Source organism: Nycticebus coucang, chromosome 14 (genome assembly GCF_027406575.1).
Source record: "Nycticebus coucang isolate mNycCou1 chromosome 14, mNycCou1.pri, whole genome shotgun sequence".
Classification (NCBI taxonomy): Eukaryota; Metazoa; Chordata; class Mammalia; order Primates; family Lorisidae; genus Nycticebus; species Nycticebus coucang.
Genome location: NC_069793.1, coordinates 21598980 through 21622055, shown reverse-complemented (window position 1 = coordinate 21622055; position 23076 = coordinate 21598980). Strand labels below are relative to the sequence as shown.

Genomic DNA, 23076 nt, shown 5'->3' with positions numbered 1-23076 from the left:
TCTTTCCCTGCATGATATTCTCGGCTGAGACCTCTAGTATAACATTAGATATTTAGCAGTAACAATAGACAGGCCTAATCTTGTTTGAGGACCACTTTGCTATTTCCTGATTGAGTAGGAGGCTGGCTTTTCTGGCTGAGGGATATTTTGTCATATTAAATAAGTGCCATTATTCATACTTTGTTGTCTAAATCAGCAATGGGTGCCTAATTTTGTCAGTTTTTTTTTTTAAGCATCTATAGATGACAGGAAGTGATTTTTATTCCTCGAGGGCAGTGTTTTTCGACCTTTCTTTTTATCTCATGGCACACTTTAATCATGTTGATCAAAAAAAGTAAAAAAAGAATATACTTATTGTACTTCGAACTTCTTTTGAAAATAATGATCTTAAATTTTTGTGGCACACGTAAGACTCTCTTAGCACACTGGTTGAAAATCACTGCTCTATGGTCTATTAATGAAAAGTTATACATACATAGTATTGAACTATCCTTGCATTCTTAGTATAACACCATTTGGTCACAAAGTTATGCTATTAAATTCAGTTTGCTAAATGCTATTTAGCTTTTGAAATTCTGGCAATCTAATCATAGGTGAAATTCACCCATAGACCTTCATTCATATAAACTTCATCAAATCTTTAGCATGATTTATAAAACATGATTTTTTCTCTAGAACAGTTTAAATAGCACTGGAATAATATATTCATTTAAATATGTGGTAGGATTTCCCTGTGAGACCACCTGGGCTAGGTACTTGTTTAAGAAATTAGCTCTTTGACCATGTCTGTGGAAACTGATCTGTTTAGATTTTATTTCTCATATGAGATTAGTATTAATTTTTTAATACTGAATTGTCCATCTGATCCAGACTTAAGTGTATCCATGGAATGGTCTGAAATAGTCTTTAGTTCATCTTATCTCTCTACATGTGCTTTTTTCTGTTTTTTATTTCTTAGGTTAGTTTGTGGTCATGTTTTTGGAACTGGATCTTCATTTTTTTTCCTACTATAAAATAATTAAGTGAATATTCTTGTATAAACCTGGGGCCTGCCCCAATCCTGGTCTAGCCACTTGTAGGGCTAGCATTAAAAACAAACTTACATAGCTATTTATATTCTAACAGAGCCTTAAGCTATATTTTAGAAAACCTATGTAAATCTGATAAAATTTATAAATATACACTTACAGCTTTGACAAATAGCTATAGCCATGTAACCACTATCCCATCAAAAATAGATCACATTCCTCTTCTTAGAAAGTTCCTTGAGTCCCACTGCAGTTTCCCCACCCACTTCCCCAGGCAACCACAGTTCTGATTTTCATCCCTGCCAATTTATTTTCCTTGTTACATATGTAGAACTATAGATGATTTACTATGTCCAGTTTCTTTCACTCAATTGGCTTTTGCTTTTAAAGGCAAACATAGCAGCAATTAGTATTCTACTATAAATCTAGCTTTCTTGGGAGAATTTGTATTGTCTATTGAAATATCAATCCTGTGATCACAAGATTCTAGGTTGGGAGTTATCTTCTTTCAGCACTGGAAATAACATTTTGCTCTCTTCAGGTTTCTACTTTTATTGCTAAAATCAGCTTCTGGTCATTATCACTTTAAAGGTAGCTTTTTTTTTCCAGGACTGCTTTGAGGTATTTTTGTCTTGGGTTTTCTATAGCTTCACTGTAAGCATAGATGTCTTTATCCTAATTTGCATTTGGACTTCTTGAATCCACGCTTTGGGTCTGATTATCTAGCACTGTTAGTACATCTTATTCAAATTGTTTCTGCCCCCTTTTTCTCTCATGGTGCTCCAAATGAGCTAGTGTATGTGTATTTTAGATCTTTTTTTACTTTTTCTTGTCTTTGTGCCTCATTTTAGAAGTTTCTTCAGCTTCTATCAGGTTACTAATTTTCTCTTTAGCTATATCTAATCTCCTGATAAACTCTTCCATTAGGGTTTTTCATTTTTGGTCCTTGTGTGTTAACCTCTAGGATGTCTTATTTTCTTTCAAATCTGTTATTTTTAAGAACTTGTCATTTTCTGTGAATTTTCAAACTTGGATTTTATCATCTTCAACAGAGAAGTGATTATTTTACAAATGACTACTAATAGCTAGAATCCAGTTGGTCTTTCTCTTGTCTGTGCTGACTAGCTCATTTAGTTTACTCGTAGGCCTAGATTTTTCTGTGTGTTGTGTATAATATCTGAAAAATGATTTTTTGGAGAAACTCGGTGTCTACAGAAACAGCTTCTAGGGTAGTTGCTTGCTTCTACTAGAAACTTTGCATTACCAACAATACGGGGTGATTTTTAATTTACTTTCAGAAATTGAGACTTTCTGGGCATTATATGACATGAAACCAGACTGAAGTCCATGCAAAGATTTGTGCTTTGCTAGTTCCTTCTTCTTTCCAGGGCTAAAATGGGAGGTCTTGGGTTTAAATCGTGGCTCTACTATGGGACCCTAGAAGTTACTTATCTTCACTGAGCTTTAGTATTATCACATCTAATTGAGATAAGTATCTTCTTACATAAGGAGAAATTGTTGCCCAGAAGTTTTGTGATTCTTCCAACATCCTACAATTAGTGAGCAGCAAGTATGGAACAGAATGTAAGCCTCTCAAGGATGCTTCTACCTGAGCTTTCAACTCTGCACCATGTTTTTAAGGATCTATATCCCCAAATACCTTGCTTTTCCCTGCATGCACATGAAGATTCTATAATCCCTATCATGCTTCCTGTATGAAGAAGGAAGAATCTGGATTTGGTTATAGGGCTGAGACATCAGAGGAGGCTGGTGTATGGCAGGAGGAAGGAAGGCTAAAGGACAAAGTAGAACTCCAAGAGCTTGTAAGGTACCAGAAAAAGTGACATCAAAAGTATCCTGGTATAGGCCACCTGCAGTGGCTTGCACCTGCAATTCTAGCACTCTGGGAGGCCAACCTGGGAGGATCACTTGAGCTCAGGAATTTGAGACTAGCCTGAGCAAGAGCGAGAACCCATCTCAACTAAAAATAGTAAAATTATCCAGGCATCGTGGTGGATACCTGTAGTCTCAGCCACTCAGGAAGATGAGGCGGGAGGATTGTTTGAGACCAGAAGTTTGAGGTTGCAGTGTACTATGATGATACCACTATGTTCTACCCAGGGCAAAACAGTGAGAGTCTGTCTCAAGAAAAAAAAAAAAATTTCTGGTATAAATGGTGCACTCATGTGCTGACATCACAAGTGAATAGGATGTTCCCATGTTCACTTCCCCTTCCCAGGTTCTATTGCTCAAGTCATGTCTTTCAGCTCTTGTCAGAAGGCTTCTGGCACCAGCTGAGCCAATCCTGAATCCTGACACTGTTTCTAGCTGCTATAGAAGGCACGTGAGTGTAGATTAAAAGGTGGATGGTAGGAGGCTGAGGAATATTAAGACCAAGGGCATAGCCAAAGAGACTTGGATAGGGTTGCTATGCCTCAAGACAAATAGGAGCAGAGGTACAGAGGCATTGTTGTCTTTGTGGAATAGCATTCATTTACAGTAGACTTTTCCTATGGAAAAGGCAAATCTTGGAAGTTGTCCAACTTCTAGGTTTCTTTCTGGCCTTGCCACATTATCAGATAATACATTTTTTTTTTTTTTTCGGTTACCTGCCTTGGCCCCCATTTCCTCCTCCACAAAGCTTCCTGGAGAGGTTCTTGTTCTAACTGCATTAAACAACCTTCCTCTTCCAATGGACTATTGGACCATAATGCCCTCTAGCTTCTGTACCCCATCCTATGCCATGTTTTATGAGTCTCTGGCTGAGGGCTGGGTAGATGGAACAGACTAGTGGGACCTTGTTAGCAAGGACTGGTGGAACAAGAAGTCCAAAAGGGCCCCTAATCCAGCCGAAATGGAATAACTGCTTTAATTCCAGGCCCATGGGTGAGTCTTGCTGATGCTACAGAGCCAAATCTTTGACTTTGTTATTAAGGTGACACAGATTAAAGACACTCCATATGTGAACTCAGTCCTGGGAGAAGGAATAATGCCCCAGTGATAGGTTTTTCTTGCCCATAGGAGAGAGGTGACCACTGCCATCTTGGCCCTTCCTACCAGCACTCCTCATAACCAATGGGGATTGAAAGCCAAGGGAGTCTCAGCTGGCCCTTGAACTACTTCTCTCTGATAGCTGAGTAATTGGAAGGACTGTGGTGAGAGTTGATAACTCCATTGAAATGAACTCCTCTGGAAGAGGAAGTTTAAATCAGACCAAATCTTTGCTTATGGAATAGAGGATGAGTCCAGGCATAAAAACTCATATTTGTTCAATTTATTTCCTAACAGTATGTTCCTAACACTGGTGAATAAACTTCTTTGAACCATTGATAGCCTGGCATCCTAAGTTGGGACTTGGTACCACTTTGCCCTGTGATTTCATCTGACCATTGCTCCATCTTCTATGGCCAAGTTCCCCATCCCTATCTCATCTCTTCACTGACTTGAAAACATCCTGTGGTTGTGTCTCTCCTACTCCTTAACTAGTAGTTGTCTGTGTGCCAGTTGTTGTGTTGAGGATGTTAACCTTAACATACTGACCTGGGAAGATACTGAACAGGTGACAATAAAATGTCACTAAGGAGAAGTGTAGGTCATTATGGAAACATCACAAGCAGTTCAAACAGAATTTGGAGAGGTTTGGTGGTAGTATTTGGTATTCTGAATATGCTATAAATCTATAAAAGAAACAATGATATTTGATATGTGTAGGAGAATGCTACTTAAGGAGAAAAGAACTTGGAATTGTAGCATTTAGAAGGGGCATAAGTCTAGATTTTTAGAAAAAGGGGTCTTATTGTCTGGGGATATGAGGATTGTCTTAAAGTAGAGGCAGTTGGCCTCAAGTTTTCTTACCTCCTGGGTTCCTGCAGTCTTGTTTTGTTGATTCTTTGAGACCTTAAGAAGGTATTATCCAGTGTTTTGGCTGATTTTTGTAAGGAAGGTTGATCTGAATAGTTAGGAGTTTTTTAGGCATAGTCCCAGGAATTTGCTGAAAATGAAGATTCTCAGGTCTCACTTCAGGCATGTTGGATCAAACTTCTCTGGTGGAATCATAGGGTAGAAAACCCAGAGCCTGCCTATAGTTCCTTTTTCCCAGCATAGGCCCTAAGACTCCATCTCAGAATACATCCTAATGTTGTTTAAGTAGAATACTTGTGTCTGGTATTGGTACTAGTGTTGGTACAGTGGTTCTCAACCTTTCTAATGGCCCTTTAATACAGTTCCTGTGGGTCACAACCCACAGGTTGAGAACTGCTGACTTAGACATTGTGTAGGTAACTGTTCCTGGAGCAATCTGGGCTTAGAACTGAGGCGTGGAAGTAGGAGAAGCCAGCCTGAAATCAAGCCTGTCCCCCCAACCATGTCTGGACCTGAGGGCAAAGGAGTGTCCTTTGCTCCAGTGCATGTTCTCTTTCTCTGTAGGTTCCAGCCAGCATACTAAGGCCAACATAAATACCTGGAGTATAAGCCACCAGTCAGATACCTGCCCTGTGCCCTCTGACCAGAAACTGGGCCAGGTCCTCAAAGACCAGAGCATCTACAACCAGTTCTAAAGATGGTGCTGCATTTACAGTGGCTGATAAAGAATTACTTCATTAAGGTGGAAGTGACCAGACACAGGCGACAGCTGAAAGAAGAGAAGCATGCCCAGTCTATCTGTGAGCAGGGAGACTATCTAAACCTCTTAATGTGCAAGATGGTCAACGTCCTACAATCCTGGGCCACAAGTGGCCTAGAGTACCAAGTGTATGTCCCTTGCCTGGACTCTAGGGATGATGTCAGAAGTTAGCAGACGGCCCAACTATCCAGGCAGCCTGACCCTGCTAAGTTACTTCCCCCTGCTAAGCGATTTTGAACCTGCCTTTGTCAGCCATAACCTGTTGAACTATGGGGCCGATATCTCTGTCTTGTGCCACTCAAACTTCTGGGCTACATTGCCTACCAAGGAGACAAGTTCCATGAGGACAAGAACACCTTGGTAAGAATAGGGGGGACATCCTCAAAGGCTACAATCACTTGTGTTTACTGAGTGAAGCCCCTGAAATGGGTAGTATTGTCCCCTTATACATAAGGGTATAATCATAAAAAAAAGGTGGCATGGCCCAGAAAGTTGGAGAATTCCTTCTACCCTCAATCTTTCCCTAAATCCCAGCTCTTAACCACTAGGAGTTGGTCATGGTGAGTAAACCTGTCCTGATGGAACTCAGTGTAACCACAAATGTAGTCAGCCACTGGAACAAACAGTCTTTCCAAGAGCATGAAAGAGGTCTTTAAAGGCTACATCAGCCAGCAATGTAATGTTCCTCCAGGAAGGAGGAACAGCACACATGAAAGCTTTGAGGTAGGAGGGGTTTGGAATAATTGGGGAAAGAGGCCCATGTGGGGAGAGGTGCATACTGAGGAGGATGAGAGGTGTTAGGATGTTACCCTAAGGGTGATAGGGAATTGACGAAAGGCTTCTAGCAAAGGAGGTTTGGAGCTACTTTCCAGCCAGAGGACAGAGGACAACACTAGCCATACCTTCCCGTTCTGTTCTCATCTAAAAGATGTGTGCCCTTTATGGGGGCAAGACATGATTGCAAGAGGGACTTTACCTAACAATTGCAATCAGTGTAACCTGGCTTATTGTACCCTCAATGAATCCCCAACAATAAAAAAAAAAAAAAAGATGTGTGCCAATGGCCATCAGTTTTTCTGGGGGCTGACTTGGGCATCTCCATTGGCCTCTGAGGGACTATATCTCTTCTGGTAACTTGGAAGGCCTTATGTGCAAGGGGAGGTAGTAGGGATGGGTACCAGTGGGGCTTGTGGCTACTAACTGTTCAGGCTTTGGGATCAGGTAGGTTAGAGTTCTGCCCATCACCCAAGGCCCCAAGGCTTACAGATTATTGAACTTTTTTGAATTTCACTTCTAAGTTGGGTCATATAGAACCTTTTGTCAGGGGTTAAGGCAACTCTCACAAAACACCGAGTCTAGTGTTTGGCACACAATAATTCAATGACTGGAAGATGGAATATAACTATTCTATATCTACATGGTTCTCAAAGAATTTGTGGAAAATTCTTTAACACTTAAAAGTGTCAAACATGGATCAAATTGCTTCATGGGGTGGTAAGACCTCCATTTGAACTAATACAAAATGGAGTACTTACTGGTATATTTACAGGGGTCCTCAAACTGCGGCTCGTGGGCCACATGAGGTGATGTGATTGTATTTGTTCCCATTTTGTTTTTTTACTTCAAAATAAGATATGTGCAGTGTGCATAGGAATTTGTTCATAGTTTTGTTTTTTTTTTTTTTTTAATTATAGTCCGGCCCTCCAATGGTCTGAGGGACAGTGAATTGGCCTCCTGTTTAAAAAGTTTGAGGACACCTGGAAAGGGATCTATATAGGGTGGAAGAAGGGAACTGATCTCAAATTTCTTCATCTCCAGGGCTTCATTAACCTTGGCACTAGTGAGAACAAGCTCTTCATTGATCTGATGATTGAAAGGGTAAGCCATGTTCTGGACTGTGCCGGGACCCACCCCTTCCAGGCCCAGTCCCGCTAGACTATTCCTCAGGAGTTTGGAAAAGGGTGTAGAGAAATAGCTTCTAGAATGGCACATCTAACCTCCTGACTTTGCTGACTGTGTCCAGAGGTGTTCTCTGGTTAGATATATGGTAGATAGGCTACCAATGGAGCCTCTGGGTTGGGGAGGTTGTTGAATATTCCTGGTAAGGTATTTATTTGTATAATCTGTGACAAGAAGATGATGGCCTCCATTCATTAAAAAGCATGCAGTGTGTATACCCCATTCTCCTTCTGGAAGACCATATCTGTGGAGGACAAACACTCATGTACAACATAGGAGTAGGACGAGGCCTCTTGGTTGTCCCTGGTCTGCCCACCTTCATGCTCTATCTGTCGACAGTTGAGTCAGAATGACATGAACCACATCGACATCGAGGACCTCCTGATGCAGTACCCTGATTGAAGAGGACAGCCATTGTAAGTAAGTGACCTTCCAGATCTAGGATCTCCTGGTCCATAGGCATCTGACCTTATCCAGAGGGAGGACCTAGGCCACAAGATTGTTTGGCTGACTCCCTAGTTTTGTGGGGTGGGTAATAACTTCTAGAAAATGCCTCTAGCAAAACGTCAGGAGGCAGCCCGGAACAGTAGGAACAGCACTGTTTTATAATTCAGAAGGCCCAAGTCCTTGTCCCAACTCTCACTTATTGTCTGTGTGAACTTGGGAATTATAGCCTTAGTCAGTAGTTCTATAACATGAAGTTGGACTGGGTAGCAAAGATCCCTTGTAGTGTGGACAGTTCTGCCCTTTGAAAAAGACTTAAGTCTAGACCATGAATGAAGGAGGTCTGGGAACCACAAGGTCTCTGGGTCTGTTCACAGCCTGTGGGACGAAGTGGCCCAGTTCCTGACCTACTACTGCAGGGCACCTGCCCAACTTGATCCAGAAAATGTGAGTCAGTTTCCCAGTTTTGCTGCCACTCTGGAGGGCTATGAGCCCTAAAAAGCATGTAGGTGAACATTCTGTGGTTTCTAAGGGGTACAGGGAGAACCAATGGAGACACTCAGGGCTGGGGCGGAGAAAAGACCAATGGGTCCCAGCTGACTAGCCTCTAGGTGCCTACCATTCTCAGGGAAGGGAGACAGAGTGGCTATACCTTCTTACGTGGGTATTGCTTTGAACTCTGCATCCTGTGTGTTGTTATCAGGTGGTGGTTCTAAATGGCTGCTGCTCTGTCTTCTCTGCACTGGCCATGGTTCTGTGTGATCCTGGGGGTAAGTCCATAGTCTCTGCTCTCCCTCAGTGAAATATTGACACATGGAAAGGAACACACAGGCACTGAACTTTGGAGAAGAACCATTCTGACTCAAGGTCTTTCCCCCAAAGTGCTGGGAATTCTTCTACACTGAATCTCTCCCCACACTGACTGGCATCTCTCCCTCTCCTCTCCTTTCTCCACCTATACTCACTAGCTCCAGCCCCTCTGCCTTCCAGTGAGAGTGAGGGGTTTGGAGTCCTCATTTGTTATGGAAGAAAAATGCATGATGATCCTCAAGAAGTTATACCCCAGGAGTATTGACCATGGGAAGTCAATCTATTATATTAACAGCTGGGCTTTGGGGCTCAACTATAATATAAAGAGCCCTGGCAACTGGCACAGATGATCTGCTAAAAAAGACTAAAATGTTCTTAAAAAGGCTAATTAGTTCTGAACCAAACAAAGCTGAAAAGACTGTTTTTTATCTCCTTCTATTAACAGTGCCCAAGCAAGAGGCACTGTTTGCATGGAGAGAAGTGGCCAAGATGGCGTCTTTAACATCAAGGATTGATTTCTTGGTTAGCCCATAGATGATGCCAAATTGGTGGGAGGTCAAGAACACAGGAGATCATCAGGTTCACATAACCAGAGCTCTCCTTGTACATGGATCCTGACTCTAGGACTTGACCTAGAGCACACGAGACTTTTCTAATGACAAGTGCTAGTAAGCCTAGCTTGATTTGTGTCTTGGATTCGGAGCAATATTCCTTTCTCCTTCTCTGGCATATGACCTGCACTAAAGAAACTAGTTTTGTTCTCCAAATAATATCTATAAAAATAGACAACTTTTATAGAGCCTGAGCTCAAGAGCATTAATTCCCAAGGATTACCAAACCAACCTTCTCTGTGGGTAGCTTTGCTGCTAGTCTGGGGGGAGGGCTGGCAGGTTCTGATTCAGACCCTGAACTGAAAGCATTGTGTCCCTGTCCTTCCAGAGGGCTTTCTGGTCCCCACTCCCTTCCATGGTGGCTTTGCCTTTAGCTCCTGCCTGTATGCAAAAGTTGAACTGATTCCTGTTCACCTGGAAAGTGAGGTGAGAAAGGGACCCCTTACCTGCTCAGTTAGTCTGGGTGATTAAATATTCTAGGGGGCATGTGGAAGGAAAAATGGGCCTTGCTTTATGCACATATATGGAATGGTGGGGTAAAGGTAAAATCAGGGTTAGAAAGTTTATGGAGGCCAGGAATGGTGGCTCACACCTGTAATCCTAGCACTCTGGGAGGCTAAGGTAGGAGGATCACTTGAGCTCATGAGTTCAAGACCAGCCTGAGCAAGAGTAAGATCCATCCCAATCTCTACTCAAAATAGAAAAATTAACTGGGCATGGCGGCTGGCACCTATAGTCCCAGCTACTCACGAGGCTAAGGCCAGGAGGATTGCTTTCTAAGGGGTACAGGGAGAACCAATAGAGACACTCAGGGCTGGGGCGGAGAAAAGAGCCTAGCAGTTTGAGGTTGCTATGAGCTAGGACAATGTCAAAACACTCTAGTCTGGACAGCAAAGTGAGACACTATCTCAAAGAAAAAAAGTACATAGTACTGGCACCCTGGTATGAAATCAAAGAACTATCTAGGGTTTAAGGGAATTAGAAATCAAAGCTTGGGCCAGGCGTGGTGGCTCACACCTGTAATCCTAGCACTCTGGGAGGCCAGGGTGGATACTGAGTGGATTGCTTGAGCTCATGAGTTTGAGACCAACTTGAGCAAAAGTGAGACCCCATCTCTACTAAAAATAGAAAAAACTGAGGCAAGAGAATCACTTGAGACCAAGTTGGAGGTTGCTGTGAGTTACGATGCCATGGCACTCTACCCAGGGCAACAGCTTGAGACTCCGTCTTTGAAAAAAAAAAAGAAAGAAATCAAAGCTTAAAACCTTTCCAGGTGGGCAGTTCTCAAGTACTATTTCTCTTCCAGATCACTGAGGCAAACACCTGTCCTTTCTAGCTCACTGTGGACAAACTGGAGCAAGCCCTGCTGGAAGCTAAGAGTAAGGTAAGGAGGGAGCCCTATTTTCAGGGTAGCCACTACTGGTCCTAAAAGGGGTTGAGTACTGAGACTCCAGTGCAACTTGGTCACCAGGACCTAGTGGGCTTTCTTTAGTCAGAAGAGACATGCTGGGACATGTCTTTCTAGGAGCCCGAGGCCCTATGGAGACATTATGGCAGCTCCAGACTTATTTCCTGTCCCCTCTGTGGGCAGTGTGGTAGTTGCTGCTTCAAGATCCTATCTAGGCCTTACTGAGTGTCAAATATTAGGTATCCTGACTCATAAAGTACAGGCAGCCCCTGAGTTGTAAACATCCAACTTACATACAACTTGCACTTATGAGTGGAGTCTATTATAGTAAGTCCCCAATTTACAAACATCTAACTGATATGACTTACAAACGGAGACTATTACAGGTAATAGGTAAATGTACCCATTCCAACTTACATGCAAGTTCAATTTAAGAACAAATCTACAGAACTTACCTTGTTTGTAACCCATGGATGGCTTGTAGACATAAAGGATGTATGTTCACTGAGTTACATTTGGGTTGTTCTTAGGGGAAGAAGATCAGAGGCCTTGTGCTTACCAATTATCAGAACCCTCTGGGTGACATCTACTCCTGTGACTCACTGATGGAATACCTGAAATTTGCCAAGAGGTATGAATTGTACCCCCTGAGGCTAGATGATGTCCCCTCAAAAACATTCTCATCACTTTTAGTCAAGAAGTCAGAACTATTGTAGAAGTAATTTACCATAAGTATTCTTAAGAGTTATACCTAACTAGCTGAAATTGAAAGAAAATGTACCCATGTGCTTACTACTGCAATGAAACTTTTTTTTTTGCCATTTCCTTTTTAGCCTTTGCCCACGAACAGAAATTTATACAAGTCAAAATATGGTTTTGTTGCTTTTCTACTTATCTACTTATGGCACAAGCACTTTCTCTCAGCATCTATTTCCCAAACTACTTGGGCTGAGGATAGTCTCAGACTCTATCATCTTTCAGAAGATGTGTTTCTGTAGAACTCTCATGTCCCTTTCCTAAGAATGCCAATACCAGTTACCTCTGGAGTCCTGAAGCAGCCTATTAAGCCAGATAACCTTTCAGACAAAACAGACTTATCCAAATTTTATGACTAACTCAGACCAATTAATGGCAGAGTATGGGGACAGAAGGAAGAATGCTGAAGGTCATGAGCTAGAATTGGGCTAAATTAGGTTCAGATCCCAGCTTTAGCGCCTGCTAACTGAAGGCAATTGACCTTATATCTGAAATCCTTAGTTTCATCTGAAATGGAGATGACAATATTCTCAGAGAATAAATGAGGTGGTACATGTAAGCACTTGGTCCACTTGGTGCCACTTCTTGATTCAGACCCTGGGTGGGAGCTTCTGACTGTACCAGACAAGTCCTCTGGGACACCAGCCTCTTCTATTGCTCTCTGTTGGATGGTTGAAAGGTTAGATATGTTCTCAAGTATGTCTCTTGGGTCCTATTCAAGCCAGGTCTAGATGAACTGGTGTACACCTCCTATTTTACTGTGCCTCTTAGGCATCAGGAATATCTAATCTGTGTCCATATCAGACCAGAAAAGAGTGAGTAAAGACTACAGAATAATTCTAATCATCATCTCCTTTCACCTAACCTGTAGGTATAACCTGCATGTGATCATAGATGAGATTTACTTGCTGTCTGTGTTTGATGAATCTATCACATTCCACAGTGTTCTGAGCATAAAAAGGTGAGTTGATCTCAGCTGGAGTAGGGAATGAAAAACCATGAAGTTTGTGGACATAAATGTAACTGGCTGAGTGCTGAGTTCAGTGCCAACAGGGGCTGTGAATGTGAGCATAGCTTCATCTTTTCTCCCAAATGTCTCCTAGTCCAAATGCCATTTTATATACAGGATAACATGAGGGCAAGGTAGAAAGCACATTGTCAAAGCTCAAGATAAATCCTTGCAGAAGGTCAGGGTGAGAACTTCCAACTTCTGTGATGAGTAGAAAGCAGGGAAAGAATAGAAACAAGAACTTTCCTGGGGCAGGAGGTATTTGGCCATGGAGATAGGAATGCAGCAACCAGAGCAAAGGAAGGAACAGTTTCACCAAAAGTGGGACAGTAAGAAATAGGCAAGCATGTTCTAGAAATGCTGGTTAGCTCACATCTAAAGAGCCAACTGCCAAGAAGCTGGCTTTGAGCCAGCTGTAGGAGAGCCATGAGTCAGGGTTCTAGACTTCATTCAGTGGGAGCTGTTCCCTCTAGCTCTTCAGGGATGTATCATGTTGACTTTCTGGCTCAAATGGGGTAACTTTCTTAACCATTGGGCCCTGTAGATCTTGTTGTCCAAGAAGATCCTTGAGTCTACTTCTCCTTCGTAGACCCCAAGTCTTCCTCTTTCAAATATCCCTCTATAACCTTGGTTTTCTTCCCCCCATTTCTTCTCCAGTTTGCCTGATCCCAACAGGACCCATGTGATCTGGGGCACCAGTAAGGAAAGCTCCAGCTGCCTATCCTTGGGTGGAGAAGGAAGGGGGCACCAATAATAGAAGGCAGACAAACCAGATATTCCCTCTCTTAATTCTCTTTCTGTAGGATTTTGGCATCTCTGGCTTCTGCTTTGGTGTTCTATACACCCGCAACAAGGAGGTGGCCTCTGCTATGGGCTCCTTTGGCTACCTCCACAGTATCTCTGGCGTCGACCAGCACAAGTTGTCTCTACTGCTGCATGCCAGAGGTACAGAGCTCCACCCTAGGCCAGCATCTTGACCAGACCTCATGGCCATAGGGAACTTCTGGATTTTTCCAGGGCCTCTGGCATGCCATCAATATACTGAGACTCTATTTACTATCTCAGGTTTAACCATGGCAGGATGTGAAGTTTGAAAGAGGGTAGGATATGGCTCAAATAGTACCATAGGGTGTAGATAGAAGATGGAGGTGCTACTCAAACACAAAATGGGCTTTAACTTCTGGATATCAGGTGGCTTGTACTCTGCCAGGAAAGGGGATAGCTAGTCTTGCCCCAGGAAGTAGGGGTAAGGACCTCAGAAATCAGCCTTTACGTGAATGTGTATGTTCCCTCCCCAATGCCCTACTTGCTTTACACAAAAATTATAAAGAAACACCTTACTATCTCTAATGCACCTTAATCTCCTCCTCCAAGGTATCTAAAGGAGAGCTGCCATATTGGTGTGCTGTTGTGGCCAGACCTATGATACACCATCTTTCCCCTTGGATCAAGCGAATGCTGGCCTCGAGGGGCTTCCGCCTTTAATGTCATGGTTTATGTTTAGAAGTGATCTCTTTATTTAACTCCCTATAATAGAACAGAAACCAGGCTGGCAGGTTTAAATTAATAATTTAGGATATAGCAAAACAAACTAAAGTCATTAGATTAATTGGTTTAGAAAACAATTTGCTTTTAGCTCTGAGAAGGCAGTAAATAGGAGAAATCCAACAGAATGCTTCCCTCCATGGTGCCAGCCCCTTCAATATTTTCCAGAAATCAGATCCTAGCCCCTGAACGCTGGTTCTCAACCCTGGATGTACATAGGGGTACCTTAGAGATCTAAATACTGTCTCATGGGTTCCATAACCAAAGATTCTGACTTAGATAATCTAGAGGTAAAACCTGGGCATCAGGGTTCCCAAAAGGTCCCCAAGTGGCTCTAAATTTTGGTGCCAATACTAAGAACAATTGGGTTAAGCACATCACTTTTGGGTGTATCTAGGTTCCTCTGAGTCCATTGTGTGAGGTTCAAAGGCAGGAGGTAAAGAGGAGCTGCAAGTACTCACTATTTGCCCAGCATTCATTCATTCCCTTTGGGAAGGAAACCCCAACCCCTTGCTTCAGCTTTATGGACTCAACAGAAGTGTTCCTACTGCACTACTGAGAAGCCCTGTGTCTCCATGAGAGTCTCAGATAAGAGTGGTATGTTGGGTGTAGATGTCATCAGCTCAAATATAATACAGTCTTAGTCTTAGAAAGAGCTTATGTGAACACAGGTGGGGAACATCTGGGAAGGAGCCCTCTGGCAGATTGCTGCCATAAGATCTGTGACAGCTCTCTTCCTCCACCCACCCAGAGTAGATTGACGGCGTGTACCTGCCCACCAATCACTCCTTGCTCCGGAATGCTCACAGGAACATCACTAGCAAGCTGAAGGAGTTGAAGATCCCCTTTCTTTATCATGGTGCTGGCCTCTGTATCTGGATCAACTTGAAAAAGGTGTGTGCTCTTAGAATGGAGCAGGTGTTCCTGGGCAGACCTGCCAAATGGGTCTTGAGCTAGCTCTGTTCCTTTGGTCTCTATGGTACTTGGACCCATGTACATTTGAGGAAGAAGTGTTCCTCCATTGCCACTTCCTGGACAACAAACTGATTCTATCCTGTGGCAAAGCCTACATGTGTAAGGAGCCTGGCTGGTTCTGCCTGTCTTTGCAGAAAATTCCCTCCGGCTAAAACTAGGTGAGCGGGGCTGACCTCCCAATACTGGCATCCTTTAAAAATGCCCATTCAACTCATCTATAACTCAATCTATTTTTGCCTTTAGCAGGTATAAACCTTCTATACCATCTGTTTCCAATTTCATCTTTAATTAAGCTCCTTTGTAAACTGATATGTGCCTCAAGGACCCATCCACTCATTACATCTTCTGGGTGTCTGTTCTGTGACTGCCATTGAGTGAGGCACTGGAACCCTAAGCTAATAAGAAATGGTACTCTGCCCTTGTGGAGGTGTTTGGGTAGAAGACCATGTATGTCATGTTATATAGAGTTTAGATTCTCTAAAGGTTATGTAGAACACAATATTCATTTTAACAATTCACTCTCCATCCCATTACTTACCTGACACTTTTTGACCTGCTGGGAATAGAGCAGTGAGTCATTCTCATGAAGATTTATGTTGCAGAAAAACTTTTTGGACTAGTGTCTTAGAAGCCAAGGCCATAAGCCAGAGTAGGATTTGATATGAGATAGTGAGGTATCTGGAAAGCTTATGACATGACAATGAAATTTAAGAAAGACCCATCAGGGATGTAGCCAACTTGGAAATCCATCCCAAAGATGGAAGGCTAAAGTTCAGTTTCCCTGAATGACTAGTTTTGGTGGTTCGCCATGATCTGGGCATGTCTGGTGTCCACTTGCTGCAAACCAACTAAGTCTGTATTTCTCTGTCCTTGTCTGGCCCCTGTAGCCATGCGTCGGTTCTGTCAAGTGCTACAGGATCAGAACCAGCCTTGGATAGAGAATCAGCTGGAGGATTCAATGAAAAAGTAGGTTATCATCACTGTTCAGGAAGACATTGGTGTCTGGGTCTCTGGTCCAGAAGGCTGGGTGTTGAACTGATGCTACAGCCAAGAAAAGGGAGGAATGATCTCATCTGATCTAGTCATCAGCCTCATTCAACTGAGCATCTGCCATCTTTGGAAGCTTTGAGTCTTTTTAGTGTTTGCTAATAAATGTGCGTGCAAAATGTTTTTATTGGGGTTGGGGTGGGAAGGCAGGCACTTGGAGGGATAAGGAAAATTTCTGGGCCCATATTTAAACGGGCCAGCTTTTATATTCACTATCTAATAAATTCCCCACATTGTCTTAAATTCCAGGCTTGTTTTATTTCTTATTCACATTTTAATAATCACTTTCAGAAGTGATGGTTTTCTGTCCTTATTTTTTAATTCCAAAGCAAATTATATGTGAAAAATACAGAAAAGGAAAGAAGTGAGTCCCTGGCTGATGGAGCACTTTCTGTGCATTGGATGCAATGTTCCCTAGGATCCTTACAAAGTTACCTCCACTTTCTGCATGATCTGCTAAGTGGCAGGGTGGAGGTATAATTATGGGTATTCCTGCTCCCAAATAGTAGAGTTCTTCCCACTTTTGCCTTTCCAAAAGGTTTTAAACTGCATCTGACAAGCTTTGGTGTCTTAGTCCAGTCAAGCTGCTATAACAAAATCCCACAGGGAGGGTGGCTTATAAACAACAAACTTATTTCCCACAGTTCTGGAGGCTGGAAAGTCCAAGATCAAGGACTTGGCAGATTTGTTGTGGTGAGGAGCCATGGTCTTGCTGTAGCCTTACCGGTGAAAGGTCTTCCTCTGCCTTCATGACCAGATCATCTCCCAAAGGCCCCCCACCTCCTACCACCATCACCCTGGGGGTTAAAATTTCAACATGAATTTCAAGGACATATACATTCTGTCCATACCATCTTGGGTCTTCCATTTCCATCCCTAGTGTTCCCAGCCATTCAAATCATACCCACTCATGAGTTTCTCTGCAAAGCCCTTGTGTGTCTGCACACTGCTGCTGTGACATGGGCAAAACAGAGGCTACCACCATTTTATAGAAGATGAAAGAGCTTTCAGTACCTATTGACTCTGGGTCCAGGTTTGGTCCTTATTCACCAATGCCACTTCTTTTTTAAAAATTAACAAATTTGGGACTGGAAATGGTGGCCCATGTGTGTAATCCTAGAACTCTGGGAGGCTGAGGTGGGAGGATTGTGTGAGTTCAGGAGTTCAATACCAGCCTGGGCAAAAGAAAGCCCCTTCTCTAATAAAATAGAAAAATTATCCAGTGTCATGGTGGGTTCCTGTAGTCCCAGCTACTTGGGAGGCTGAGGCAACAGGATTGCTTGTGCCCAGGAGTTTGAGGTTGCCATGAGCTAGGCTGAGGCCACGACACTCTGGCCTAGGCAATACGGTGAGACTGTCTCAAAAAAATTCTGATGTTTCAAGGTGGTGTGCATGTATGTGTACACCAGACAAGGCTCTTTAGGACCAGAAGAGAAGGTGAAGAAGAACAAGAGATGCTGTTGGGGCTGGGCGTGGTGGCTCACACCTGTAATCCTAGCATTCTAGGAGGCCAAGGTGGGTGGATTGCCTCTTGTTCAGACCAGCCTGAGCAAGAGTGAGACCCCACCTCTAAAAGTAGCTGGGTGTTGTGGCTGGTACCTGTAGTCCAAGCTTCTCAGGAGGCTGAGGCAAGAGCATCACTTGAGCTCAAGAGTTTGAGTTTGCGGTGAGCTATGATGACACAGCAATCTACCAAGGGCTACAAAGCGAGACTCTGAAAAAAGAGAGATGCTCTTGCTCTTGGAATCTAACAGTCTTGTTAACACTGTCCCCAGGAAGGAAGGAATCCTGCCCTCTGTGGAAGGGATAGGCTATTTCTATTTTCTGTTCCACTTAAGATTCAAATAGGTAGAAAGTCAAGCCGGGTGTGGGTCACAGACTGAGTAAACCTGAAACATGACCCCAAAGGAGAAGGAGTTCATCCAAGAAGTCAATCTTTGTTTTATGTATGTGAGGTTTTTTGTTTTTTTTTTTTTCCCCAAACCAGGAGAATATAACAAATCTATGCTTCTCAGCCTTATGGATGGTATCTTAAGATTTATGTAAGAGGATGAGATGATCCTGTATTCTAAAGTGGGTATACTGATGCATGCTTTATAAGCTGAACAAGGTATCAATGTGTCTTTGAGACATTTTCAGATACTGTGTCACACATACTAGTTCTGACTCAGGCTAAGATAGTGTGATCCAAGTAGAGGCAAAGCACCCTTGAAGGTGGTCATACATGTTCATGACACTAGCTTGAATTTATTTATTTAGAGACAGTTTCATTTTGTTTGCCCTTGGTAGAGTACTGTGGAGTCATAGCTCACAGCAACCTCAAACTCTTAGGCTCCAGGGATCCTCTTGCCTCAGCCTCCCGAGTAGCTGGGGCTACCAGAACCTGTTACAACACCTGGTTATTTTTAGAGACAGAGTCTTGCTCTTGCTCAGGCTGGCTTCCAACTCCTGAGCTCAAATGATCCACCTACTTCAGCTTCCCAGAGTGCTAGGATTGTTAAGTGTGAGATACCGTGCCCAGCCTGCAGATGGCGTATCACAGGACTTTGTGACCTCCATAATCTCCTTCTGTATCTCTATAAATCCTATCGATTCTGTTTCTCTGGAGAACCCTGATGAATGCAATAGAGAAACAATTATTGACTATTGACCTTATATCTACTGTTACTTTAAATAAGTGCCAGAAAATGAAAGTCACAGTTGAAGTTTATTCAGCCAGGATTTTCAGGACATACGTGGGAAAAGCACAGCCCACAAAGTATCTTCTGGGGACAGGGCTTTCCATAGAAAAGGTTGAGAACTTCACATTTAAAGGAAAAGTGGTACACAGGAAAAAGGAGAGGGGTGAAGGAGATGAGCAATGAGGCAACTGATGGTATTCCTGTAAAGTTCTATTTGGTGCTTAGTAAATCTACACAGATGAACATTCAAAAAAGAGGGTAAAGCTCAATGTCCTGACCTCAGAGTGGAGAGAAGAGTCATCCTATCTCTTCCTTGTTTGCATCTATGGAGATAAACCTGTAATTAGGGCGATGCCTGTAGCTCAGTGCATAGGGTGCTAGCCCCATATACTGAGGGTGGCGGGTTCAAACGCGGCCCCGGCTAAACTGCAACAACAACAAAAAAACAGCTGGGCGTTGTGGCAGGCACATGTAGTCCCAGCTACTTGGGAGGCTGAGGCAAGAGAATTGCCTAAGACCAGGAGTTGGAGGCTGCTGTGAGCTGGGTGATGCCACAGCACTCTACAGAGGGCAGGGCGGCGAAGTGAAACTCTTTCTCTACAAAAAAACAAACTAAAAAAAACCCCTGTAATTAATATTTAAGGCTTATTTAGGCTACAGTCCTGAGGTTATAAATGACAAGTGTTTTGTTTTGGGGGGGAACGGAAGGAAAATATTTTACCCAAAATAGATTTGATATATTTTGAGATGGCTGTAAGCAAACAGGAATAATGCTGCAAGGTTCTCTAAGTGGAGAGAGTGGAGGAGAAATTTCCATCTGTAGAGATTCTCTGTTAAATGTAGCCCAGGCCCTGCCTTACTTGATCTGGGACAGGTCTGCTGAGAGTCTAACATCCCCAAACGTCTGAATAAAAATGTTTTCCTGGGGGCTGTTATCATAAGGTTTATCTGCATTAAAAGACCACCTTACCAGCTGGCTTCTTTTTTCCCTCCCATACCCTGTTCTCCAAACAAAACAAAACAAATCCTATTTGCTCATTTTCTAAGCCCCTTGCTTTCTTAAGTGAAGGAGCTAAGGAAATTTCATCCCCAAATATGACTCCCTGGTACAAAAAATATTCTGAACTAAAGGCCATTCACAATCAGAAAACATTGGAAAGGGGATTTCCCTCTATCTCCATAAAACCGGACTGACCTGATTCAAAGATTGAAGAGGAGCAACCGATGAGGGTTTTTTATGATCATTTAATGAAAAATATGTTCTGATTTTCCTTGTAATTTTTTAATATCTATGGTTTATTTAGTATTTATTAGTTTCCAAGTATTTGGGAATTGTTCATTTTTCTTTGTTAATGATTTCTGCTTTCGTTTCTTTGTGACTGAAGAACATGCTCTGTAATTTCAATCCTTTGAAACTTATTGAGACTTGTTTATGGCCAGATTTGTTTATAGAACATGATCTTAGTCAATGTTTCATGTGCACTTGAAAAGAAGTGTATTCTGCAGTACTGGGTATGGTGTTCTATAAATGTCAATTAGGTGAAATTGTTTTATAATGTTCAAGTCTTCTGATCTAGAGCATCTTTTTTGTTATTCTTTTCTTTCTTTGATCCCAAGTGTCTTTTGATCTATTTATTCTATCTATTACTGAGAGAGGGGTGTTAAATTTCCCAACTATCATCAGGTATTTGTCCATGTTCTCTTTAGTTCTGTCAGTTTTTGCTTAATGTACTTTTACTCTGAAGGCTTAACATCATTGGCATAAACTTTTAAGATTGTCATCCTGATGACATTATGATCATGTTATCATAATAAAGGCTCCCTTTTATTTTTGGTAATTTTTTTTGTCTTGAACCCTATTATGTCAGATATTAATCATAATACTTCACTTATAACTACTTGCATGGCATATTTTTTCCATGTTTACTTTTAACCATTTCTTTAAAGTATGTCTCTTACAAATACCATATACTTGCTGCCTACTCTTTTATCTAGTCTGATGATCTGTTAATTGATCTTTAGTCAGTTTACATTTAATGAAATTATTAATATGGTTGGCTGTATATCAACTCTCTGGCTGTTTGTTTTCTATTTATGCCATATGCTTTGTTCATTTTTTCCTTCTTTCAGATTCATCAAGTATTATTTAGTATTTCATATTATTGCCTTTTTTGTCTTTAGTTATAGCTCTTGATTTTTTTTTCCAAAAACATTGCCCTAGGTTTTAATATACATACATTCCATGGAGGTAGGCCAAGCCAACTTGTCCACACCAAATCCAACCTAGCTGAGGGGTTCTGAGTGGGGGTGGACATGGCAGTTTTGTGTTAAATTAAAAAGAGGTCAACAAAAATTTCTGTATATTACTACTTAATCTTCTGTGAAAAGAAGTGCTTCAACCCTCAAAATAAATACTTATCTATACACTATATACACTGAACATGTATATGCCTCCTATTGCTATTAGTGAGAAGTCCACAGTCCTTATCATGGCTTATTTTCAAAGATTAATGACGTAGCTCCTGCTTATATCTGCAGCTTTCTTCCAAACCCCCAAATCTCCAGCAATATTGCTTTGCTGTGGTTCATCCACGTTGGACACTGTCTCACACTTCCAGGACTTCTATTAACTGTTTCTTCTGCTTTCAACACCTCCATCTTCCAGCTTGCTAATTAGGACTCATCCCTCAGAAAGCAGCCATCACTTCCTAAGAGTTTAGGGGGTGCATGCATGTAGGGCTTCCAAGTGGGGCAAATGCCAGTGTTGGTGGGGGTGGGGTTTAAATCTCCTACAGTGTGCTGCCAGGGGTTCTCAAACTGCAGCCTGCGAGCCACATGAGGCGGTGTGATTGTATTTGTTCCTGTTTTGTTTTTTTACTTTAAAATATGTGCAGTGTGCATAGGAATTTGTTCATAGTATTTTTTTTAAACTATAGTCCAGCCCTCCAACAGTCTGAGGGACAGTGAATTGGCCCCCGGTTTAAAGAATTTGAGGACGCCTCACATTGTAAGTCTGCCTTCCCTATTAACTTTGCAGGCTGCAGTTCGTTTTGCTCATTATGAAATCCCAGTACTTTGCAGAAATGTGGCACAAGACAGGCATTTGTTGAGATTATCTAAATGAAACCATGATGAGACTTCAATGGGGGCACAGGATGGCTTCCTTATCTTACAGATGAAAACACTGAGGGCCAAAAGTCATGGGAGTTACTCAAGGTCACAATATTAGCCAGTGGTAAGGTCAAATACAGGATAACAGGCACACTTCTTCCCAGGCACAACTGTCTTGAGGGCTTTCCTTTCACAGAGAAAGGACTTTCTATTCAAGATGTCTCAGAGATCACAGCTCCTCCTGGGGTTGCTCACTCTACCCATTGGCCAGAATGTGGAGGGCACACGGCAGAGTTCCAAGAATGTGGTGTAGAATGAGTGGGAGACCATGATATGCCTCCCCCAAATATGAAAGATCCTTGAGCTGAAAACAATAAAGCAGCAGCAGATTCAGGAAAGCTCTTTGCCATGCATGGCCCTATATGCCTAAAAGTAGTACACAGACTTACATAGACAAAGGCATCCGTTCCCTCTCTACCAGGGAGAACAAAGGTTAACCACTGAAGGCAATTTTAGATCCTTGTGGCCTGAGATGATACCAGGGAGATCATAAAGAAGCTTTACTAATTGGCTTGTGTCTCCCATTTATTTGTTTTCCCACATTCTCGTCTTGTCACTTTTAAGATTTACTGTTCTTTGTTGAAGATGCTGTATAGCTGGAATTCAGTCACCTCTTTGAGAGCGACTCTTAACATCCCTCCACTTCTCCCATGTATATATGAAATTTACATGCCAATAAACTTGTCTTTCTCTGCTAATTTGTCGTTTGTATCACGAATCTGGTCCAACTATGAACCTAAGGGGTGAAGAAAATCCCCTACATGTCACAAGCTCCAGTGAATTTGGAAAGTCTTTTCTGTATGCCCAAGCCAAGCATAGATCAGCCAAAAAATTTCTGTCGCTCCAACCGCCCCTGAAAACCCGGTAACTAAGGCCGGAGGCAGGGGGAAGCAGCCCCACGTGCCAGCCGGGGTTGATCTGGCGCCTGGTGCGGAGGTGGCAGCGGGCGCTCCGCCCCTTCCCCGTGTGCTGATCTCGACCTCTCGCCCCTTCTACCGTCACCCTTTCCTA

At 42.5% G+C, this 23076-nt stretch overlaps 1 protein-coding gene across 1 annotated transcript; it reads left to right on the top strand.

The window, feature by feature from the left end:
- Positions 1–5642: 5642 nt before the first annotated feature.
- ACCSL (1-aminocyclopropane-1-carboxylate synthase homolog (inactive) like) lies at positions 5643–16136 on the top strand. Its single transcript, XM_053562383.1, is given in 15 exon segments — positions 5643–5689; positions 7468–7527; positions 7948–8024; positions 8430–8499; positions 8756–8822; positions 9802–9899; positions 10780–10857; positions 11412–11512; positions 12509–12598; positions 13304–13347; positions 13448–13591; positions 14943–15085; positions 15145–15289; positions 15292–15324; positions 16054–16136. Coding segments are annotated over 15 exon segments (1248 nt in total). The 5' UTR covers positions 5643–5674.
- Positions 16137–23076: the final 6940 nt, after the last annotated feature.